The sequence below is a fragment of the Vespa velutina genome, chromosome 2 (assembly GCF_912470025.1).
Source record: "Vespa velutina chromosome 2, iVesVel2.1, whole genome shotgun sequence".
Taxonomy (NCBI): Eukaryota; Metazoa; Arthropoda; class Insecta; order Hymenoptera; family Vespidae; genus Vespa; species Vespa velutina.
Genome location: NC_062189.1, coordinates 7,445,259 through 7,466,478, shown reverse-complemented (window position 1 = coordinate 7,466,478; position 21,220 = coordinate 7,445,259). Strand labels below are relative to the sequence as shown.

Genomic DNA, 21,220 nt, shown 5'->3' with positions numbered 1-21,220 from the left:
AAAAAAGAAAAGAAGAAAAAAATGGAAAAAATGAAAAAATAAAGAAGATATGTTCTCACGGCATTAGATACTTGGGAAATTTTGTAGCTGCTTTTATATCTACCCTTTCTTTCTTTCTTCCTCTCTCTCTCCCTCTCTCTCTTTCTCTTTCTCTTCTCTTATTACTACCGCACGGAAAATACGTTCAGTTTTTTACGCCCAAAGAGAAATATCAGATCGTTGGTACGTCGATGTCGGTCGGTGCACTTCAATGGTAGAAACGTTCTCTTGGAACTCTGCACATGTCGTGACCTTTCGAACGGCTCAGTCACGGACACGGTTACATACACACATACATACATACATTCACTCACACACACACACACACATACATGTACATAGACACATATGAACAAAGAGATAAACTGTACGTATAGATATTCGTTCGCACAAATATATCCATAGATGCATACGCACGCTCTCACGCACATGCACATGCATACACATCGATATATCTCTATCGTGTTAACGTCAGGTCGCCTGGATAACAAATAAAGAGAAGCAGCCAACGTATTTTATCGTCGGTACCGATGCCGTCGGAAAACCGGGCATGAGAAAGCAATGGAGAAAAAGGAAAAAGAAAAAAAGGAAAAAACGGAAGCAGGGGGCGGAGAAAAAGAGAAAAGAAAGATTAGGTGTATCGTTGGAAAATGGAGGAGAGATGGGATGAACTGCGGGGGGGTAGGGGGGGGGGAATAGAGGAAAGGAAAAAAAAACTGAAAAGATTAAATAAAAGGAAAAATAAAAAAAGAATAAATAAAAATTTCTCGAAAAGGACATTGCGAACTCAAGCTCTCGTATAACGCTAAGGGTTTTGGTCACGTTGAAGATCATTAAGTGACGTCATGTGTTCGTTGTTATTTAATGAGACCCTACACATCCACCTCTCCTCATCTGGCCCTTTGTCTATCTTCTTACGTATGTATTCAAGTACAGAATATATATATATATATATATATATATATATATATATATATACATATATCTATTTATATATTTATACGTATGTTCATTCTGGTTTTTCTTCTTTTTTTCTTTTTCTCCTTCTTTTTCTTATAAATATAATAAAGAATTAGGCTGAAATTGCTCTTTGGAGTTTGAAGAAAATTCTAACCGTCTGAAATTTCACTTCGTAGAAGGTAACTCTGAAAAACCGTCCTTTACGTGATCATTACAGGCTTCCACAGTGCTACAAAGGATTCCGTCGTCTTCTTATGTAACAATAGCCCTATCGTCGTTCCATGGATTCCAGAACGGTAGAGTGAGGAAAGAAAAAGTATGTGTTCGCGTTCTCCTATGTGTTTGTATATATATATATATATATATATATATATATATATATATATATATATATGTACATGTTGTATCCCTGTATGTACGCGCGCGCGCGCGCGCACGTGTGAGATGTGACGAGGAACGCCCAAAACTTTGATCTCATTCTCTTTTTCTATCTCTGTTTCTCTCTCTCTCTCTCTTTCTCTCTTTCTTTCTATCTCTCTTTTTTTTTTTTTATTCTCCACCCCTTTCGTACGATCGAGTACGAGAGTACTTTGAATTCGTTTTCAAGCACCGATCGCAAATTTTTACGTAGGTATCCAACTCCGTTTGTCCGTTCGTTTTTTATATTCTTCGATATCTTTGACCTTCGTTTTCGCCCAAAAGAGTAGATATGTAAATACTTACGTGGTATATATATATATATGTATGTATATATGTATGTAATAATACGAATAAAACAATTCGAGTAATTTTATTTAATAAAAGAATTATTTTATATAATAATTTAGTAATTTTTTGTTATTATTAATTTTATACAATAAAGAGATACATACACATATATATATATATTTTTTTATAATAATAAACTGGAAGGGGGGGGGGCATATATATCGTCGTGAAAAGTAAAATAAAATTAATAAATAAAAAAAAAAAGTAAATAAATAATTCAATTTATTATATCACGTAAATTTCTCACGTAAATCGAGTAATTTCAAATTACACGTGTAATTTTATATAATAAAAGAAAATATATTTTCGTTATAATAAATATATGGAGAATATACCATGGTGAAAAATAAAATAAAATAAATTAATTAAAAAAAAAAAAAATAATAATAATAACAATAATAATGCGATTTATTAAATCAAGCAAATTTCTTTTCTTTGCGATAGCTAAGGGGTGTATCTAAAATAATATCACGTTTACGTTTATATTTAACTGTTTCCTTAATTAAAATGATATAATTAATGGTTAAACGAGAGAGAAAAAGAGACAGAGAGAGAGAGAGAGAGAAAGAGAGACAGAGAGAGAGAAAGAGGGAGAGACAGAAGTGGTGGTTGGGGAAGCGGGATTGGAATATATCTCTTTTACACAGCATATACTACATATACTAATGCAATCGTTTAATAATAAACAACTGTTTGAACAAGGGATTATTTCTTTATATATGGATTTTCTTTTTTTATCCGAGGATTTTTTTTGTTTTACATATTTTTGTTTTTCTACGAATTACTCACATATTTTTTTCTCTCTCTCCCTTTCTCTCTTTCACTCTTTATTTTTCTTTTTCTTTTTTTTTTTTCTTTACGCACACACGTGCTTCGAATACGATACGAAACCCAGAATACCTTCGAACGATTTTCCCGCTTTTAATGGCCACGCTCTACTTGTAATTATTGACAAAAAGTTTCTCATCCCCAGTTTGGAATCGAAGGATCTCTCTCTCTCTCCCTCTCTCTCTCTCTCTCTCTCTCTCTCTCCCTTTCTCATTGTTTTTTTCCCTTCCTTCTTTTTCTCTACTAGCCAGGTCCATTCTTTCGATCTTCATGCTTGTCACGTTGCTCAGCCTTCGAGGCAGCGAATATCCCAATACGATTTTTAATTTTATATTTATTGTTTACTATCTTTATCTCAGTATTGGGAGAGAGAGAAAGAGAGAGGGAGAGAGAAAAAGAGAGAGAGAGAGAGAGAGAGAGAGAGAGAGAGAGAGACTATAATCTCTAAACACAGACGAGTTTTTATTATCGATAGATCAATCGGTTATAGAAATTTTTCAATCGTCGTAATGATTGACTTTTTTCTTCTTTTTTTACAATAATCGATCGTAAAAATTTTTATTTGATAATTTAAAAAATAATAAAGACAAATCATCAATAGAAATTATCTATCATATGGAATAATAAATAGACTTTAAAATAAGTGAAAGAGATAAATCTCCGTCGAGGTAGATTTTGATCAAAAGACGATTGATTCGATCAAGTAACTCGTCGTTTTCAACTTGACGAATCTAAGATTGAACCAATGAAAGTATTTAATTTGCAATTTATCTCAATAAATCCAATTGTATTTGATTCTAAGGAAATCATCGTCTATACCGGTGTTATATTTTAGAAAAGATTTTAAAGTTAAAAGAGTCTTAAGGTTGACATATTATTATTTAACGTAAAAATCGGATTTTGATACAATCGATTGAAATGGACGAGCCGAATAAAGGTTCCATTTTCTCGATTTATAAGTTAAACGAAACAAGCTTATCGAAGATGAAACTCCTTTTGCGTATTTTCCTTATCGAAGTGCACTCAAGTCCGTAAAGTGTTCGGTTGTCCGCATGTGAATCGACTTTCATTCTTCTTACTTCCTTTGCTCTTTCTTCCTGTTTCTCTGCCTTTCTCTATTCTCTATTTCTCTTTCTCTCTCTCTCTCTTTCTCTCTCTCTCTCTCTTTTTCTCTCTCTCTCCCCCCCAACACACACACACACTCACTTCCTTTCTCATATCAACGTTCATCTCTCTATGTATTCCACTATTTCTGCTGTCCCCCATATTTCTTTCAACGTTTATGTCCAGTCGATACACCCAGATATCGCATTGGAAAAGACGATGAAATATTATTCCGATACTTTACTATGAAAGATTATCTTACGAGTTATATCTATCGATCGATTTTTTTTAACAATAATGTTAATAATATCTTCGTCGATCTTGATTCGACAACATCAGAAAGATTTTTACTCGACGCAATGAGTTTTGTCGAAGGAAAAATTTTTCGTCATTTTCGATAACGCAAAGTGTTTCTTTCGTAATGAAAAAAAAAAAGAAAAAGAAACATTTATTCCGAATGATTATAAAAAGAAAGAAATATGATTCTCGAAAAAAAACAACAAAAAATATTACAACGAAGAGTTGAACTTCCTACTAAATACCTGTGATGGTTGAAACAAAAGAAAAAAGAAAAGATGAAAAAAAAAAAATTAAGAAAATAAAAAAAAAAATAATAAAATCTAACTACTTATACGAAGAGATGATAAGCACCTTCTTTTCTTTTCTTTTTCTTTCTGTCATTTCTTTTCAGTCTTTTCCTCTTTATTTTTTTGTTTATTTTTTTGTCTCCTTTCTCCACATGGTATCACCACTTGTATGAAATATGATTTAACTTTAAGATTAAGATAGGTCGTGAGAAATCGCTTTTTATCGGTTGGAATCTAGTATCCTGTCACTTGTCATATAAGATTTATCGTTGTCGTAAGTGTCGTACACGCCCAAAGTAAGACAAATTTTGGTATGGACTAAGAGACACAATAGCAGATAGCTTAACGTTCTATTTCAATCATCTTTAAGAGTAGTTATAATTAGTCATTCCTGTTTATTTACTCAGTTAAAACTATTCGTTTTAATATTCAATACGATCGCCGTTTAACATTACAAAATGAATGAAAGAAATAAATTCTAAATAAATTTTACATTGTTATGAATTATTATGTTTTTTATGAACTAATAATTTTGTAATTAATTATATATATATATATATATATATATATATATAAAATGTTAAAAAAGAGTGAAACATGGAAAAACTTTATATAATTCATATTTACATCTTCTGCAATTTTAACATTTCGACAAAAATAAAAAAGAATAAATAAAAAGAAACAGGAAAAAATACGCACATCAACGTGCTGTTTTAACCATGCGTTTTTATCTTCATTTATTCATTAGTTTTTTTTTTTCACTCGAAACGTGAAAGCGTAGAGAGAGAGAGAGAGAGAGAGAGAGAGAAAGAAAGAGAGAAAATATAGACTCTTTTCCTCTTTCTCTCTCTATTTCAACATGCGTGTGCAACATGCGGCAATAATTGTCCGAGATCCGCAGCGGCCAAACATTATATATTGAAAGCACCTGTACCTTCGTTCGATGGTATTGTCGAGTGACAGAGGGGTTGGAATCGAGAGTTGAAGGGTTGGGCAGGGGCCGAGTGCACTTTCGCGATGATGCACCCCCTACGGTTTTGCTCGAGACAGCGGGTTGTCCTCCCTCGCTCCATTGTGTCGCTTAAAATATTGACACTCGATATTTTGCAGCGTTCGGTGCTGCCACGAGAAAAAAGAAGAAAAGATATATATATATATATATATATATATATATATATATATATATATATATATATATATATGTACATATACATATACGGAAATGAACATTTACGTTTATATGCTTCTTATAATGAATATGTCACTATAATTTCACTTCCTTTTCTTTCTTTTGCCTCTCTCTCTCTCTCTCTCTGTCACTCTCTGTCACTCTTTCTCTCTCTCTCTCTCTCTCTCTCTCTCTCTCTCTCTCTCTTCTGTTTTCGTCTGTTTTTTTGGTTCTCCAATTTTTTACTATTATTTTTTATTTTTTTTATCTATTTATTTTTTTTTAGTACCCTTATCTCTTCCCTCTTTCTTCCTCTATCCTTTCTCTTTCTCGTCCTCTTCTTCTTCCTTTTTCTCTTTTTTCTCCGACGTCGATTATAATTTCTCTTTCGTAACTTCCCGCAGTACGTTTCTCTCTTCTTAATCCGTGTGCTCTTTGCGTCATTTCAAAGAATGGATTTTCCTCTCTCGCGTCGTTCTTATTACAGGCAGAAAGGTACACGAAGAGTTAGAAACGAGAATATGTGATATTAATCTTTTGAGTAGTGAGTTTTCATAGTAGCTTTGAAACTGACTTGTCGAAATACAAACCGAAACGTGGATGAGTCTTTTTTTTTGTTGCTTTTTTCTCTTTTTTATTTTTGTAATAATTATTCTTTTTCTCAGTGGTCAATATATAAATATATATATATATATATATCTATATGTATGTGTGTGTGTGGGTGTGATGTCTGCAGACAAATTAACTTTGAAAATGGAATAGAACTAAGGAATGATATTATGTGAAACGAGCGAATGAGCAAATAGTAATCTGTCAAAATAGCAAGATTAAATATACATTAATGGTAATATCGCTTCGGTGCAAAACTTCAAATGTATGCACGTAGATACATGTATGTGTAGACTATCTACGTATGCTCGTACTGCACCAGACCGGTTAAGGTATGACGTAAATGTACATTTCTACTGCTCAAGGGGTTAATTATTACATGAGGATGTTCTCCCTGCAATAGAGTACGGACCGTATGACGCTAGCAATTCTAATTATTATTTTACGTATTCGAGATGTTTGACAAATTTCGACAAATTTCGAATTTGAAACAATAGAAATTCCGTTCTAGAATAGTTCCAATGTACGATTAAAATCTTGAAATAATTCATACTCGATATCAGAATATCCTATAAATGTTCTTTCGAGAAAGTATGACTTCAGAAATTGTAATTATTATTTTATATTTTCGAGATCTTCGATAAATGTATAATTTTGAACGATAGAAATGATGTTTTTAAATGTTTAACTGTATAAATAACATCTCAAAATGATTTATACGTGATATCAGAATATCCTGTAGATGTTTCTTGGAGAAAGTTTGACATGAGAAATAATAATCATTATTTTATGATTTTGAAATATTTTATGAATTTTTAATATGAAACAATAAAATTCTTAAATGAATAAAATCTTGAAATAATACGTATGTAATAATAGAATAACTTTCAAATGTAATATGGAATAAATGTTACGCATATAATTGTAATTATTATTTTACGAGTTCGAATTGTATGTATTATACGTGATACCAGAATATTCTATAAATGTTCTATGGAGAAAATGTGACACGAGTAATTATAATTATTATTTTACGAGATTTAAATGTTTGCAAAATTTTTAATTTGAAACAATAAAAATCATAGACGCTTCAATGTATGAAGAAAATCTTGAATTAATTCATACGCGAAGACATAATATCCGATAAATGTTCTTCGAAAGAAAACGCGACGCGAGTAATTGTAATTATTATTTTACGAGATTGAAATGTTTGACGAATAAAATTTTTAAATAATTAATACGCGTGTATAAATTAGTAATGTCGTTTCTGTGCATGTCGATATTTGTGATTAAAAATAAAAACTTGTTAAAAATTTATTCGTTTGAATTTAATTTAAGAAAGCACCATTACTTACATTAGAATATCTTATAAATGTTCTTCGAAAGAAAATGTGACGCGAGCAATTGTAATTATTATTTTATGAGCTGGAAATGTTTCACAAATTTTTAATTCGATAGAATAAAAATATGGAACTTAGACTTTTCAATGTATAAATAATATCTTTAAATAATTCATATGCGAATACAAGAATATTCTACAAAATATTTATTGAAAAAGTACGAAATAAAATGATAAGCTAGTATCGAGTATACGCCGCACGTTTTTCTTTTATACGATTCTTTGTATTAGTAAAAATCGAAAAAAGAAAAAACACTAAAAAAAAAAAAAAAAGAAAAAGAGAAAGAAAAAGAAAAAGAAAAAGAGAGACAAAGAAAGAAACTCACCGTTTTGTTGCCCAAGTTTTTTACACGACAATTGAGGTACGTCGTCTTTCCTAGAAGCGCCGTCACGTTCTTCGAGGCCGACTTGTCGAAATACGGGCCGGAACGTGATAAGTCTTCTAAACTGTTTTGTTGGTAGCTGCTATCACCACCGTTTTTCCCGCTACTACCGTGCAAAATGCTTTGACAATGAACGCCTGCAACAATGCGGAAAAGAGAAGTGGGGGAGAGAGAAAAAATGCAATTAGTTTCGTCGGACAAATCGATCATCATTTGTTTTATATTATTTTTTCGTTTTTCTTTTTTTTTTCTTCTTCTCTTTTCTTCTTCCTTCTCTTTCTTTCTTTCTTTTCTCTTTTCTAATACCATCGAGTTACAAATACAAATTTCGAAAGAAGAGAGAGAGAGAGAGAGAGAGAAGAAGAGAGAGAGAGAGAGAGAGAGAGATAGAAAATATTAATGGTAAATCATAATCGTTGGGTGGTATCTCATTTCATTGAATAACGTTGGAGAAGGGAATGCATGAATGTGCATTGTTCACATTTCGAAAACATTCGAAAATAGAGAAGGACGGAGAGAGTAGAAAAATATTTGAAAAATTCTCGATTCGAAAGCTTTTGCGTGTCGTTGAATGATACAATCCAGTGAATGATTACCAAACGTATACGATTGCAAATTACCACGAGAGAGAGAGAGAGAGAGAGAGAGAGAGAGAGAGAGAGAGAGAGAGAGAGAGAGAGAGAGAGAGAGAGTGAAAGAGAAAGAAAGAGAAAGAGAGAGAGAGAGCAAGAGATACGAAATGTATGCGAAAAGCTTTACGAACATTGTAACGCAAATTACATAATGGTCCGAGCTGAGAACCGAGCAAGCATTCGGTAGATACAATCGTGAAATAGAAAATGAGTTTCTTGGTTTTTTATCATGTCCTTTTTTTTCGTCTCCTTTTATTTTTCCTATCTTTTATTTTATTTTTCTTCTTTTTTTTTTTTTTTTTTTTTTTTTCTAAGAAGAAAATTGTATTTTTTTCTCCTCGTTTCTCTTCGGAACAAAAGCGGAACGAAAAAGTTTAACGAGGAAGTCCGAGGAAGTAGTATAGTCGAGTGGGGAAAGGTAGAACGAAAAGGAAAAAGAAAAGAGAAAAAAAAAGAAGAAAAAAAGAAGAACGAAAAAAAGAAAAAAGGAAAAGAAGAAAAAAAAAAGAAGAGGAAGAAGAAGAAGAAGAAGAAGAAAAACGGAATAAAAAAGGAAAAAGGGGCTCTAGAGAGGGTCAGGGCAAGTCTGTAACGACGACGAATGCGAACGAGGGGGTTGTTCTGCTGCTAAGGGAAGATAAAAGTAAGTATAAAAAAGAAAAAAAAAAAAAAAAAAAAAAAAAGAGAAAGAATGAAAGAAAATGAGTAAGAGGAAAGAAACGAATGTATTAGTACGATGCAAATATATATAAAGCTTCCTATGAACAATTACAATGTAATCAATGAGAAGAGAAACCTGGATTGCGTGGACTTGACGCTGTGCGTGCATATATATTTCTGCATTTATATACATATACATATCACATACATATATATATATATATATATATATATATATATATATATATATATAAAATGAAAGAAGAAGAAAAAGAATATAAGAAGAAAAGGAAATGGAAAGGTAAGTATGCGATAATTTCAACGAAGCTTTTGTGCTTTGTTATTTGTCGGCTATATTCGCGTGTAAGTGTATAATGCATTACTCTATTTTTCTCGGTCTCCCTCTTTCTCTCTCTCTCTCTCTCTCTCTCTCTCTCTCTCTCTCTCTCTCTCTCTCTCTCTTTCTGTTTCTTTCTTTTTCTTTTTCTCATTTGTCGAAGATAGGCCACCATTCGGATATATATATATGCTTGCATATAAGACTAAGAAAAAAAAAAAAATGACAGGAAAAAGAAGAGAAGAAAAGAAAAGAAAAAAAAACAAGAAAAAGGTCAGTCTTAATAAGAAACTCCGTAGGAGTTAAGGAAAAAAGAAATATCTTTCCGGCGACGTTATCACTACGGCTTTATAGAGACATTCTCCTTCTTATTATCACGATGATTTGCGAGAGCTCGAAACGGCCGGAATAACGTTTTGCTGGTAGCACAAAAGAGGCAACACGCGACTCCGTGCAGTTGGTAATGCGCTTTTTTATGAAAGTGGAAAAGAGAGAGAGAGAGAGAGAGAGAAAGAGAGAGAGAGAGAGAGAGAGAGAGAAAGAGAAGAGTTTAGTTAGTAGATACTTTCGTGTATATGTATGTGTACGTATGTGTGCGTGCATCTACGTGTGCCTATATGTTTGTATACATGTATATATATATATATATATATATATATATATATATATATATATATGTATGTATGTATGTATGTATGTATGTACATTCGATTAAAATGTCACTCAAATAGCCCGGAGCTTCGTAGTCCAGGTGATAAATGTCCATGTTTTTATCCTCGTTCTCCTCTATTTTCTTTCTCTCTCTCTCTCTCTATCTATTTCTTTTTTTCTCTTTCTATCTATCTCGCTCTCTTCATCGACGGATCTCTTCGGTTACGGCAAAGTTTCAGAATATAGCCGGTCGGCGAAGCGAGAGTCTGCAACACCCTCCCTCCTCTCTTCTCCCCCCTTCTCTTCACGACTCGTGTAACTTTCATAGGGTAGAGTAGGAGGGTTGGCTAAAAGGAAGAAAGTTCGTTCTTGCAGATATTCTGCACAATCGCGTAGTATTATGTATCGTTTTAACGGTGAAGATTGGCTCCCAGTCAGTGACAGGTCGACCACCCTAGAGAGTTTATATAAAGAGCGAAACTCGGTTACATCGATGTAGGAATTAACGTCATACTGGTTTATGATATATTACCTTCTATTTTCGTCTTTATTTCTCTCTCTCTCCTTCTCTCTCTCTCTCTCTCTCTCTCTCTGTCTCTTTATGTATGTTTTTCATTTTTAATTTTTCTTTTTCTTTCTAGGCTTTATAAAACTCTACCTTTAAAATCATCTAGTTCTTATACTTGACACACGACAATTGTGAATTCTTAATTAATAGGATAAAATGATTTTTAAAAATGTCTGATACAAATCAAATATGAAAAAATGAATTGTACGGGCAAAATAGGAGAAACGAGAAAGAAAAGGCAGATAAAAGATTATAACATCAATTACTTTGACGAGTATATAAATGAATATATATGTATACACACACACACACACATACAGAGGGAGAGAGAGTGAGAGAAAGGGAGAAAGATTTTATTTTATTTTAGATTTATACAAAATAATATAAAAAACAGCTATATATATTCACATATATATTTTATTTATTTATATATTTATTTATTTATTTATAAAGAATAATAGAATAAGAATAAAAGAAATAACTGTAAGGATAAAGAAACGGAAACGCGTAGCCATTTTGGTTGGATATACATACATAGCAAAAACAGTTTGACTAAACTCTCATCTCCAAGAACGATTTGCTTTCTCAAGACGTCTCTTAAAACCCTTTTCCATTTGTTCCCTTATACCCGTGGAAATTTCCTTACCACTTTTCCGCCATATCCCCTAAGCTTTTCTTGCTTTAAGCTTTGTTACTTTACCGCGATAGCCGACAAAGATGACGACGACGACGACGACAACGACGACGTTTCTCGCAGCTTTCTTGGTACCAATAGGATTTTATCGTAACATTTACGCAAAATGTTCTTGACTTTAATTCCCCCTTTGCTACTATATTCGTCGAATGTTTCCCTCATTAAATTATGCTCCATAGTTCTATGCTTCTATATAATAGAAAAACAAAAAAAAAAAAAAACAAAAAACGTTTGATTTTCATTCAACATTTTAATTCGTTCTTCTGTTTAATTTTTTTCTATTTTAATTTTTTATACTTTTTCTTATACTTTTTTTTATACTTTAATTTTATATATATATATATATTTTTTTTTGCGTCTTTTTTCTCTTTCATTAGAAACAAAAACTCGAATTTATTAGAAATAACGTATATCGCAAAATTAATTGAATCGAGAGAGAGAGAAAGAGAGAGAAAGACAACAGAAGGGGGGGGTTAGAAGGTTACGGGGTGAGAGGTTGGAAGAGGAGTACAAGAGATCGCGATGGAAATTTTAATTGCAGTCTTTTTTTCCCTTTCCTTTTTGCGTCTATTTTTCCAATCTCTAATAACGACGAAAACGTAATTAACCAACTCGCTATTACTATTTTTCTTTTTCCTTTTCTTTTTTTTTCTTTGTTAAACGTGAATTCCAATTATTCGTACAATTTTGTTTTCTTCGCTATCATAAGCATACCGAAGGGTTGTTAAGTAATACAAGATAACCATTTTCTATCTCCTTCTATCCAATCTCTTCTTTTTTTTTTCTATAAATAATATACCGTACATATGTATAGATGTACGATATATTATTTATAGAAAAATCAGATTATTAATTAATAATGACGTATGACAACGAAGCGACAATGATGATAATATGACTAATATGACTTGTTATCAATACAATAACAAGGAACGTGTAATATATCTGCGATGGATATATGTAAATACCCGTTAAAGGGTTGTAACTATCTAACGTATCATTACTTTTCAAAATCGATTGGACATCTTCTCGAAAAATAGGATCTCCTATTCCCGCCTTTTTGCATCTTTCCTTTTGCTAGAACCCGTCGACGGGACCTTTTCAACTCGAACAACTTTAGAATCTTTCGAAGCTATTTTCTATTCAGATCAGAACGGAACGGATGAAGAGTGATAAGTAAGAACGAAGCGAAAGGGTTTGCACATAGGTATCTCGGTGAAATGGTCGGTCGGTCGGTCGGCCAGCCGGCCAGGCAGCCGGTCGGTCGGTCGGTCGGTCGGTCGGTCGTTTGTTCGGTCGTTCGTTCGAAGGCATCCAGGCGAGGAGAATCTCTCCTAAATTTTCAGACTTTACGCTTCGCGAGTCGAAGCCACCTCGTAAAATATCTACGATGAATGGCAATGTAGAAGGAAGGGAGAGAAAGAGACAGAGAGAGACAGAAAGAGACAGAAAGAGAGAGAGAGAGAGAGAGAGAGAGAGAAACGGAGGGAGAAAGGAAAGAAGGAAGGAAGGAAGGAAGGAAGGAAGGAAGAGGGTAAGGAAAGAAAGAATAAGAGACACCACGAAGGGAGAGAGAGAGGGAGGAAGAGGATGAGGAAGAGTGAACTACGTTGGAAAAGAAGAGATTGGATAGAAGGGGATAGAAAATGGTTATCTTTCAATCTACCCTAGCGTACTATCACTCGGGAAGACTCGGAAGAGACGGGACCTGCCTGTTTTAAAATTCAAATTCACAACTTTTGCTTAAATGTCTCGGAGGTACAGTTTCTTCTCTCTCTCTCTCTCTCTCTCTCTCTTTCTACCTATCTTTATCTTTATCTCTATCTTTCTCTCTTTTCTTCGAGGTAAATCTTGTAGGACGTGTGTAAAAACGGTCGAGGACTCTACGAGGGCATAGAAAAGACTGGTCGAAGAGAAAGGAAAGAGAGAGATAGAGATAAAGATAGATAGATAGATAGATAGATAGATAGATAGATAGGAAGAGAGAGAGAAGGAGAGAGGAGAGAGAGAGAAATTCGACCGCATGAAACTTTGGATCAGCCCCAATCTCCGATAAGTAAATTGGTCGGGGCATTAGTAGTCTCTGGCGCGTTGCAATTCCGGTAGCTCTTCGGCTCTGCACCGGCTACCCAGATTATGTTACAATGTTAGACGACAAAGTTTACCCATTATTAGAAGAGAGTCCCCCGATTTTCGACTGGTAAAGGACTAAATGAGTCATCGATTTTAATGTTGATTCCGTAGGATTCCTCCTTCGTAGGATTTCTCAGATTTCTTTTCGATAAATTTTTCAAAACGAATAATTTTTAATTGTTCATAACATTCGTATGATCAATAATAATTCGTATCGATTTTATCGAATGAAATATACTTTCCCATTGGAAAATAAGAAATTTTCTATTGAATTGCAAAGTGAAAACGTTTTTTTTCTTCTTTTGTTTTTCTTTTCTTTTTTTTTTTACGTAAGATTGATCTTTTTTTTTCCTTCTTCTTCTCCTTTTTCTTTCTCTTTTTCTTTCGCTTTTTCTTTCACGAAACCTTCGTTCAATTAATTTTTTGATCGACACGAGATAAAGAAGGAGTTCTTTCTTTATTTTTTCCTCGTTTCTTTCTTTCTCTTTTCTATTCTTTTCTTTTCTTTCCTTTTATTTTTGCAGAATGAACATTTGCACAATGAACGGGAGAAAGGAAAAACAAAAAAAAGAAAGAAAAAGAAAAAGATAAAGAAAAGAAAAAGAGAAGGAAAAAAGGGGATCGAAGGTCGGACGACTGTTAGGAAAATTTTTGATTCTTTCTAAAAGTTCGTAGGGTTTTCAAAGTAATAAGAAAAGGGTCTGCGATGAAAGAAATGTAACTCCCTTGAGAAATCGTATTATAACCGAAGAATTAAATCGTTGAATCGCTCGTGCGATTAATGCAAAGAGAGAAAAAGTTTATTTGGACCGATCATTCGGTAATGTTTCGGTCTTTCCGTAATATATAGAGATATTATATTTTGAAAAAATGTTCTTTTTATACAAAGAGAGAGAGAGAGAGAGAGAGAGAGAGAGAGAGAGAGAGAGAGAGAGAGAAAGAAATGATTGTCACCATTGATTTTTTAGAAACGGTTTTTACACATAATAATTTCTACAAAACAGTTCATTTAATTCTTTCGAAGTCGTGAAAAGGCTCGTACAAAATGAATTTTGTCTTTTTTGGGGTCTTTTTCCCTTTCTCACTTTTGAAAAAAAAAAAAAATAAAAAAATGAAAAATAAAAAATAAAAAGAAATAGCATTGAAATTATTCGCTTTCAGAAAAGGAAAACCAGTTAAAAATCTCCGTAAAAAAAGTTTCAATTCGATATTTATCAAAGGCACGATATTTCTTTTTTTCACATTTTTACCACAAAAATTACAATCTCTCTCTCTCTCTCTCTCTCTCTCTCTCTCTCTTTCTCTTTTTTCTCTTTCTCTCCCTCTCTCCTTTCTCTCTCTCTCTCTCTCTCTCTCTCTCTCTCTCTCTCCCTCTCTCTCTTTCTCCGATAATATTAAAATATTATACAGGCAAATATCTTATTGAATATCTTTATCTCTTATCAGAGAAAAAAAAATTAATTTCGAATATAGATATTGACAGCGTAATATTTGTTCGAATTAAAAAACTAATTATTAAATAATGATAAAATGGGAAAGTATAAATATTTTTTTACATATTTTAACGAAAATTCTTGAAAATATTCGAATTATCTTGAAAAGTAGGAAAGGAGGATGACAGAGGTATAGACTGTCATTCGGGGAGTAGATTTTTACGATAAATAAGCTCGACCGTTGGCTATCATATTTCTTTGTCGTTTGGCCGCTATCTCTCGTGTCGAACAGAAACGGCCAGATTATTTATGATCCCCCAAGCACGATTTATTAAGGAATCGATTTGCCATACTCCACAGTCACATTAATTTTTATTTTCGATCGATACGATCTGCGTAACGTCATCTTCGTTATATCATTTTTCGCTTTCTTTTTTTTTTTCCTTTTTATTTGTTCTTCATTTTCTTTCATTTTCGTACAAGACTTTGTTTACTTTTTTCACTTTCGACGTTATAAAAAATACCATAACGAAAGTAATGCGAACAGAAAGAGAGAGAGAGAGAGAGAGAGAGAGAGAGAGAGAGAGAGAGAGAGAGAGAGAGAGAGAGACGTTATTATGGAAGTAAACATTTGTTAGTTTATAAAAAATTTTATTTAATATTGAAGTACGATGGAAGAAGGAATACGTTCTTGAACATTAATGTTTCTATTATAATATTTCCTTTATTAATTTATATGACACGGAATAAATTGTTCGAGATATTTATTGAACAAGTCAATTACCGTACGCAATAAAGGAGTCTTTCGTGAAAAGAGAATTAACGAATTAGATATATTCACCAATATGGCAACTACAATGGCAATAGCAAAATCCTTTTCATTTTTCCTAGTGATATAATTATTTATGAGAAAATTCATACTTAACTCGTCGAGAAATAAAAATTCCATCCGACATCGTCTAAACTTATAAAATTTTCTTCAGTATAACAATACTAATTAAGATATTATAACTGAAAGGTATTTATTCGTCATTAGATGTTATAAAAACTATTACGTTATATTTATTTATCTATGCATGTTTACATAACAAATGTATCTAAAATATACGAATGAATTTAAATCCAAATAGTATCAGAAAATAATATCACTTTTGATTAATATCTAATCTATTTTGTATTTTCATTAAAAACTATAACGACTAATCTAAAATTATTTTTCTTTTATTATCAAATTCGTCTTACAAAGAGAATCTGCTTGATGGTAGAACATCTCGAATAAAATGGAAATTTTGTATGGCGCATTAAATTTTCATCATATAAGAGTGTTCAATCCTTTTGATATAATGCAACGAGAAGAGTATGAGATACAAAGAGAATGAGAGAGAGAGAGAGAGAGAGAGAGAGAGAGAGAGAAAGAGAGAGAAATATAGCGAGACAGTGCACGCGTATCCAAGGACTCATTACCCTAATGAGTACTCGACGCTAAACGTAAAGGATATTATTCCTGGCTTTTAGACAATAATCTCTCGTTATCGCTTCGGTAGAGTTTGCTCTCTGTTAATAACAACGATCCAAAGACTCTAACCAATTAAAATTTTTAAATTACTATAAAAAAATTTATTCGAGAAATTTTTTTATCCCCCTTCTTTTGTTTTGCTTCTTTTTTCTCTCTCTCTCTCTCTCTCTCTCTTTCTCTCTCTATGATTTGATATATATATAAATTCTAATGTGACGATTGAACATTAGGTTTTTTTTTTTAGATGTTATCACCCAATAGCATGATTTATGTAACTCGATTCGTTGTGCCAAGGATCAGGTGTAAGCGAAAAATATTCGATGTCAAAATCCTTCGTATGCACATTAACAAAATCTTTTCTTTCTTTTCCTTTCCTTTTTTCTTTTTCTTTTTTCTTTTTTTTCTCTCTCTTTTTTTATTAGTTATTGCAACAGCCTGACCTCTTTGCTCGTCGTGGCTCGCTGCGTCAGCGCTTCGTCGATGATTTGATTTCGATTTATATCTACGATTTGGAGGCGTGCATTTCATTTAGAAAATAATAATTATCTACTCGTAGGAAATAATGATGATGATAATAGTAATAATAATAATAATAATAATAAAAATAATAACAATAATAATAATAAAAATAATAAAAATAAAAATAATAATAATAATAATAATAATAATAATAATAATAATAATAATAATAATAATAATAATAGTAATAATATAGTATTTCGTATATAGTTTGAGACTAACTATAACAACATCATCATTATTCTTGTCTCTGATATTTTTTGACAAAAATAGAATGCATTTGGCTTTGATGAATGACATTTTCTATTAGTCAAATTTAATTTTTAATTTAATTTTTCTATTAGTCAAAATTAATTTTCTAAGCGACATGCGAGAATACAGAATTCTTATTTAATTGAATAACAATACTTTTAGCAAATTCATTGTTAGTGTTACTTCTTTTTTTTTCTTTCCCTTGCTATTTCTGTTCCTTTTTGTTGATTAAAATAAAGATCATGTAAACGCAAAGTACGAAAAAGTTAAGCGTATTCTACGCCTGGGAATTATTATTATACCTACCGACATAACCAGGTAGAATGTAATTTATGGTTAATTTATGCTGTATATTCTATCGTGCGAAGTATACAAAAGATAATATTCGCGCGCGGGCACGAAGATAAGATACGACTACCAAGAAATAATAGCGTTAACGAAGATTCATTCATAAGGAACGATATATATATATATATACGTATAACGAAACGATTAATAATTAAAAACTTTTTGGATCAATTTTTAATAATGAAAACGTTAAATACCAAGTTCGGTGTATTGAGGTAGGCAACCTATTTATTTTTTTGTTTTTATTTTTTGTTTCAATGACACTTTATCAAAGAAATATAATTCATCGTAATAAATAAATGTTAATAACGTTTAACTAAGTTCATAAAGGTGAAAGAAACGACATCACGTCGTACAATCTGAAATGTTCACAAAAGAGTGAGAGAAATAACGTTATGTACCTGTATAGCAATGATGATATATGAGGATTTATGATATTTTCAAAGATAGATCATTGCCGTGAACTATTTACGATATTTATTATATGGATCATAAATCAAATGTATTACATTTTCGTTCGTACATATATATTACATTTCTCGTATTTCTACGTCAAAATTTTTGTATAATAATAAGTAAATATGAAAAAGAAAAGAAAAAATAAATAAAGTAGTAAAACAATGTGGATAAGATGACAGTTTGATTCTAATTAGACATTTGAAAAGAACGAACTAAAGCTGAATGAAGCGAAGCGAATGCAGGTTGCAATAAAGAATTCAACGAAATATAATAAACCATAAAGAAAGAAAAAAAAAAAAAAAACGAAAAAGGAAACAAAGAAAAAGAGAATCGCTGAATTATACGTTGAAGCTTAAAATCAATTTACAATGTTAATCTTCATCTCTGATAAAAAAAAAATTTTTTTAAAAAGGGGATTTCGTAGAACGAACCGTGTAACTTTTAACAAAAACTGAATCAATTGATGAGAAAAGAAAATTTCCAATTATATGAATAAATAAATAAACAAATTTTTAATAGGTCAATGAGTAGAGTAATGAATAGGACGATTTGCAAATCGATATTCGTACGTCGATTGCGACCGAGATAAAACGTTAATTTCGATTTTGTTAAAAAAGAAAAAAAGAAAAAAGAAAAGAAAAAGAAAGAAAAAGTAAAAGAAACAAAAAATGAAAAAGTATTAACGCACACGTGCGTCCCTCAATTGTTCACAATGCTTTCTCCTAAGGGTCATACATTACTATTAGAAATATCTGCCCTTGGGAATTTGTTGGATACTCGCTAAAAAAATGCGTAGATAAAAAACACATTGCCATCTTTGTCGGAGTTTAGGCATTTTTAGTCAAGTATCTAGTTTTCAATAATATATCGAGCCGGGCAATAAATAAATAGTGAAAATAGACGCCTAGGCGTGACGAGCAATGAGTTGTCTGGCGCCTAGTCTTAAAATTTCCATTGAAACTCTTTAGTCTACACGATCACTAGAACAAAGGGGCACACACGGAATGTTTCAACATTCTAATGAATTATCTTAACCCATCCCCGACTAATGAGCATCTATACCTTACCTTTCCATCCTCAGATCATACTTCAACTTCGCCCTTTTTATTCCCTTTTCTAATTTCACTATAGTCTTTGCGGATAGTTCTAAAAACGCCAAAAAGTCAGTCAAGTTATATCTTTCAGACTCATGATGACATCTAATCCCTCAAATCTTATTAAACATTACTGGCTATCAATCCTTCAGAAATAGCCAACACAACTAACTGCACATCATTACACAAAACACATCAACAATTGTATCTTATTTCAACAAATATACTGTGATAGCTTCAATTTGTGCAATATTTCTTATCGCGCATCTACCTCGCGAGTTTCACGGAATCTTTTAAAAGAACGAGTGTTCTCCCATTAATTTGTGGGAACGCGGTGAGCGGTATTTTGGTGATGGCCTTCAACGGTATCCTAGCCTAGTGCCGTCGTCTTTATTCATCGCGACCAGTAGTGGATCTGACGACAAGGAAAAGACGTGGGAAATTCTCCATGCAAATCGACTATCATCGCTGGTCCGGTATAAGACGCTCTCACGATGCAACAGAAAGAAATGTTATTTCATCTCTTCTAGTATTTTCGTTCGATCCAATTTTCTTAAAATAAATACAATATTTCTAACTCAATTTTCTATGCAGAGCATGTGACTTTGTCTACTGGAGAAAATAAAAAAAGAAAAAAAAAAGAGGAAAAAGAACAGACGATCACGTAATTTCCATCTTTTATCGTTTCTATTTCAGTCTCTTTCTTTATTTTCTTTTCTTTCTCTCTCTCTCTCTCTCTCTCTCTCTCTCTCTCTCTCTCTTTCTCTATTTCTCTCTTTTTCCATTTCGTGGTCGAGTAAATATTGACAGTCCTTGGGAATACTTAGAGTATCATGCGAGAAATCTTTATACGATATTATATCTACAGATACCGAGAAACGTGGGAATTAAATTTTCGTATTTTTTTAAATATTGTCGAAAATTTACAATGCATTATTATTTACTTCCTATTTCGTTTCATCATCTCTTTTGTTCCGTTCCCTACTTCTTTTTTTTTTTTTCTCCTTTTCGCCACCATTTCTCTCAAAAATTCATTCTCCTCTTTAGGAGATTAAAATATTGAAAGGCCGAATGCAGATTTGAAAATGTTGGTAAGGGATAAAACAAAACGATCAAAAAGAAAAAAAAAAAAAAAAAAGAAAAGAAAAGAGAAAAAAAAATAACAGTTGGCTCCAGAATTTGTTCCTGGGGACGATCTTTCGCGTGTTTTCCACTTGCACGGATAGCGTAGACGTGGTTTGACGGTTCGGAAGGAACGACCGTGTTATTTACATATATTACCAAGGAAAAAGACGAAGAAGAAGAGGACGAAGAAGAAGACGAAGAAGAAGAAGAAGAAGAAGAAGAAGAAGAAGAAGAAGAAGAAGGTGGTACCCGGAGGACACGAATTTATGGTTCGTGCAAGTTCTCGACGGTCTCCATTTAGAAATGCTCTTTCTGAAAAGCATGGCTTTCGTCTCACGAAAATCATCCTGACTCTTCTACTCTCTGTCTCTCTATCTCTCTCTTTTCACCTTATTTTTTATCCGAATGGCTACGTTGGAAGAGAGGCCACTCGTGCGCGGCCAATTCAGTTAATTTTTCCGTAGTGGAAGCCAAGAAGGCGATTTTTCCCGCTCTTTGCCTTTCTAGATCTCTGTCCCCCTCCTCCTTCTCTATCTCCTTCTCATTCTCCTTTTTCTCCTCCCCATCCTCCTCCTTCTCTGTCTCCTTCTCATTCTCCTAATTCTCCTCCCAATCCTCCTCCTTCTCTGTCTCCTTCTCATTCTCCTCTTTCTCCTCCCCATCCTCCTCCTCCTCCTCCTGCTTATTTTCTCCTTCATCTTCTTCTTTTTCTTTTTCTATCTCTTTCCTTTTCTCCCATCCTTTCTATCGTCCTTTTTCCTCTTCCCCATCGCCTACTTAATCCTCGCGTTAACTTTTTTTTCTTTTCTCACTTCTCCTTTTCCTTACTTTTCTCCTTCGACGAAGTAAGTCACGCAGCGTTTGTCGCCACGTATTGTTCCTTGAAAATCGTCTTCGTAGAAGTAGCTTTCTTCGTTCTTTCCTTTTGTTTCCTCTCTCTCTCTCTCCCTCTCT

At 32.7% G+C, this 21,220-nt stretch overlaps 1 protein-coding gene across 4 annotated transcripts in view; it reads right to left on the bottom strand.

Moving 5' to 3' along the window:
* Positions 1 to 21,220, bottom strand: part of LOC124946566 (zwei Ig domain protein zig-8-like) — a 322,344-nt gene that overhangs the window by 121,285 nt on the left and 179,839 nt on the right. For all 4 annotated transcript variants that reach the window (XM_047487385.1, XM_047487382.1, XM_047487384.1 and 1 more), the window contains one exon: positions 7,789 to 7,982. In XM_047487385.1, coding sequence (XP_047343341.1) covers positions 7,789 to 7,982 — 194 coding nt within the window. The remainder of the gene's footprint in view (positions 1 to 7,788; positions 7,983 to 21,220) is intronic.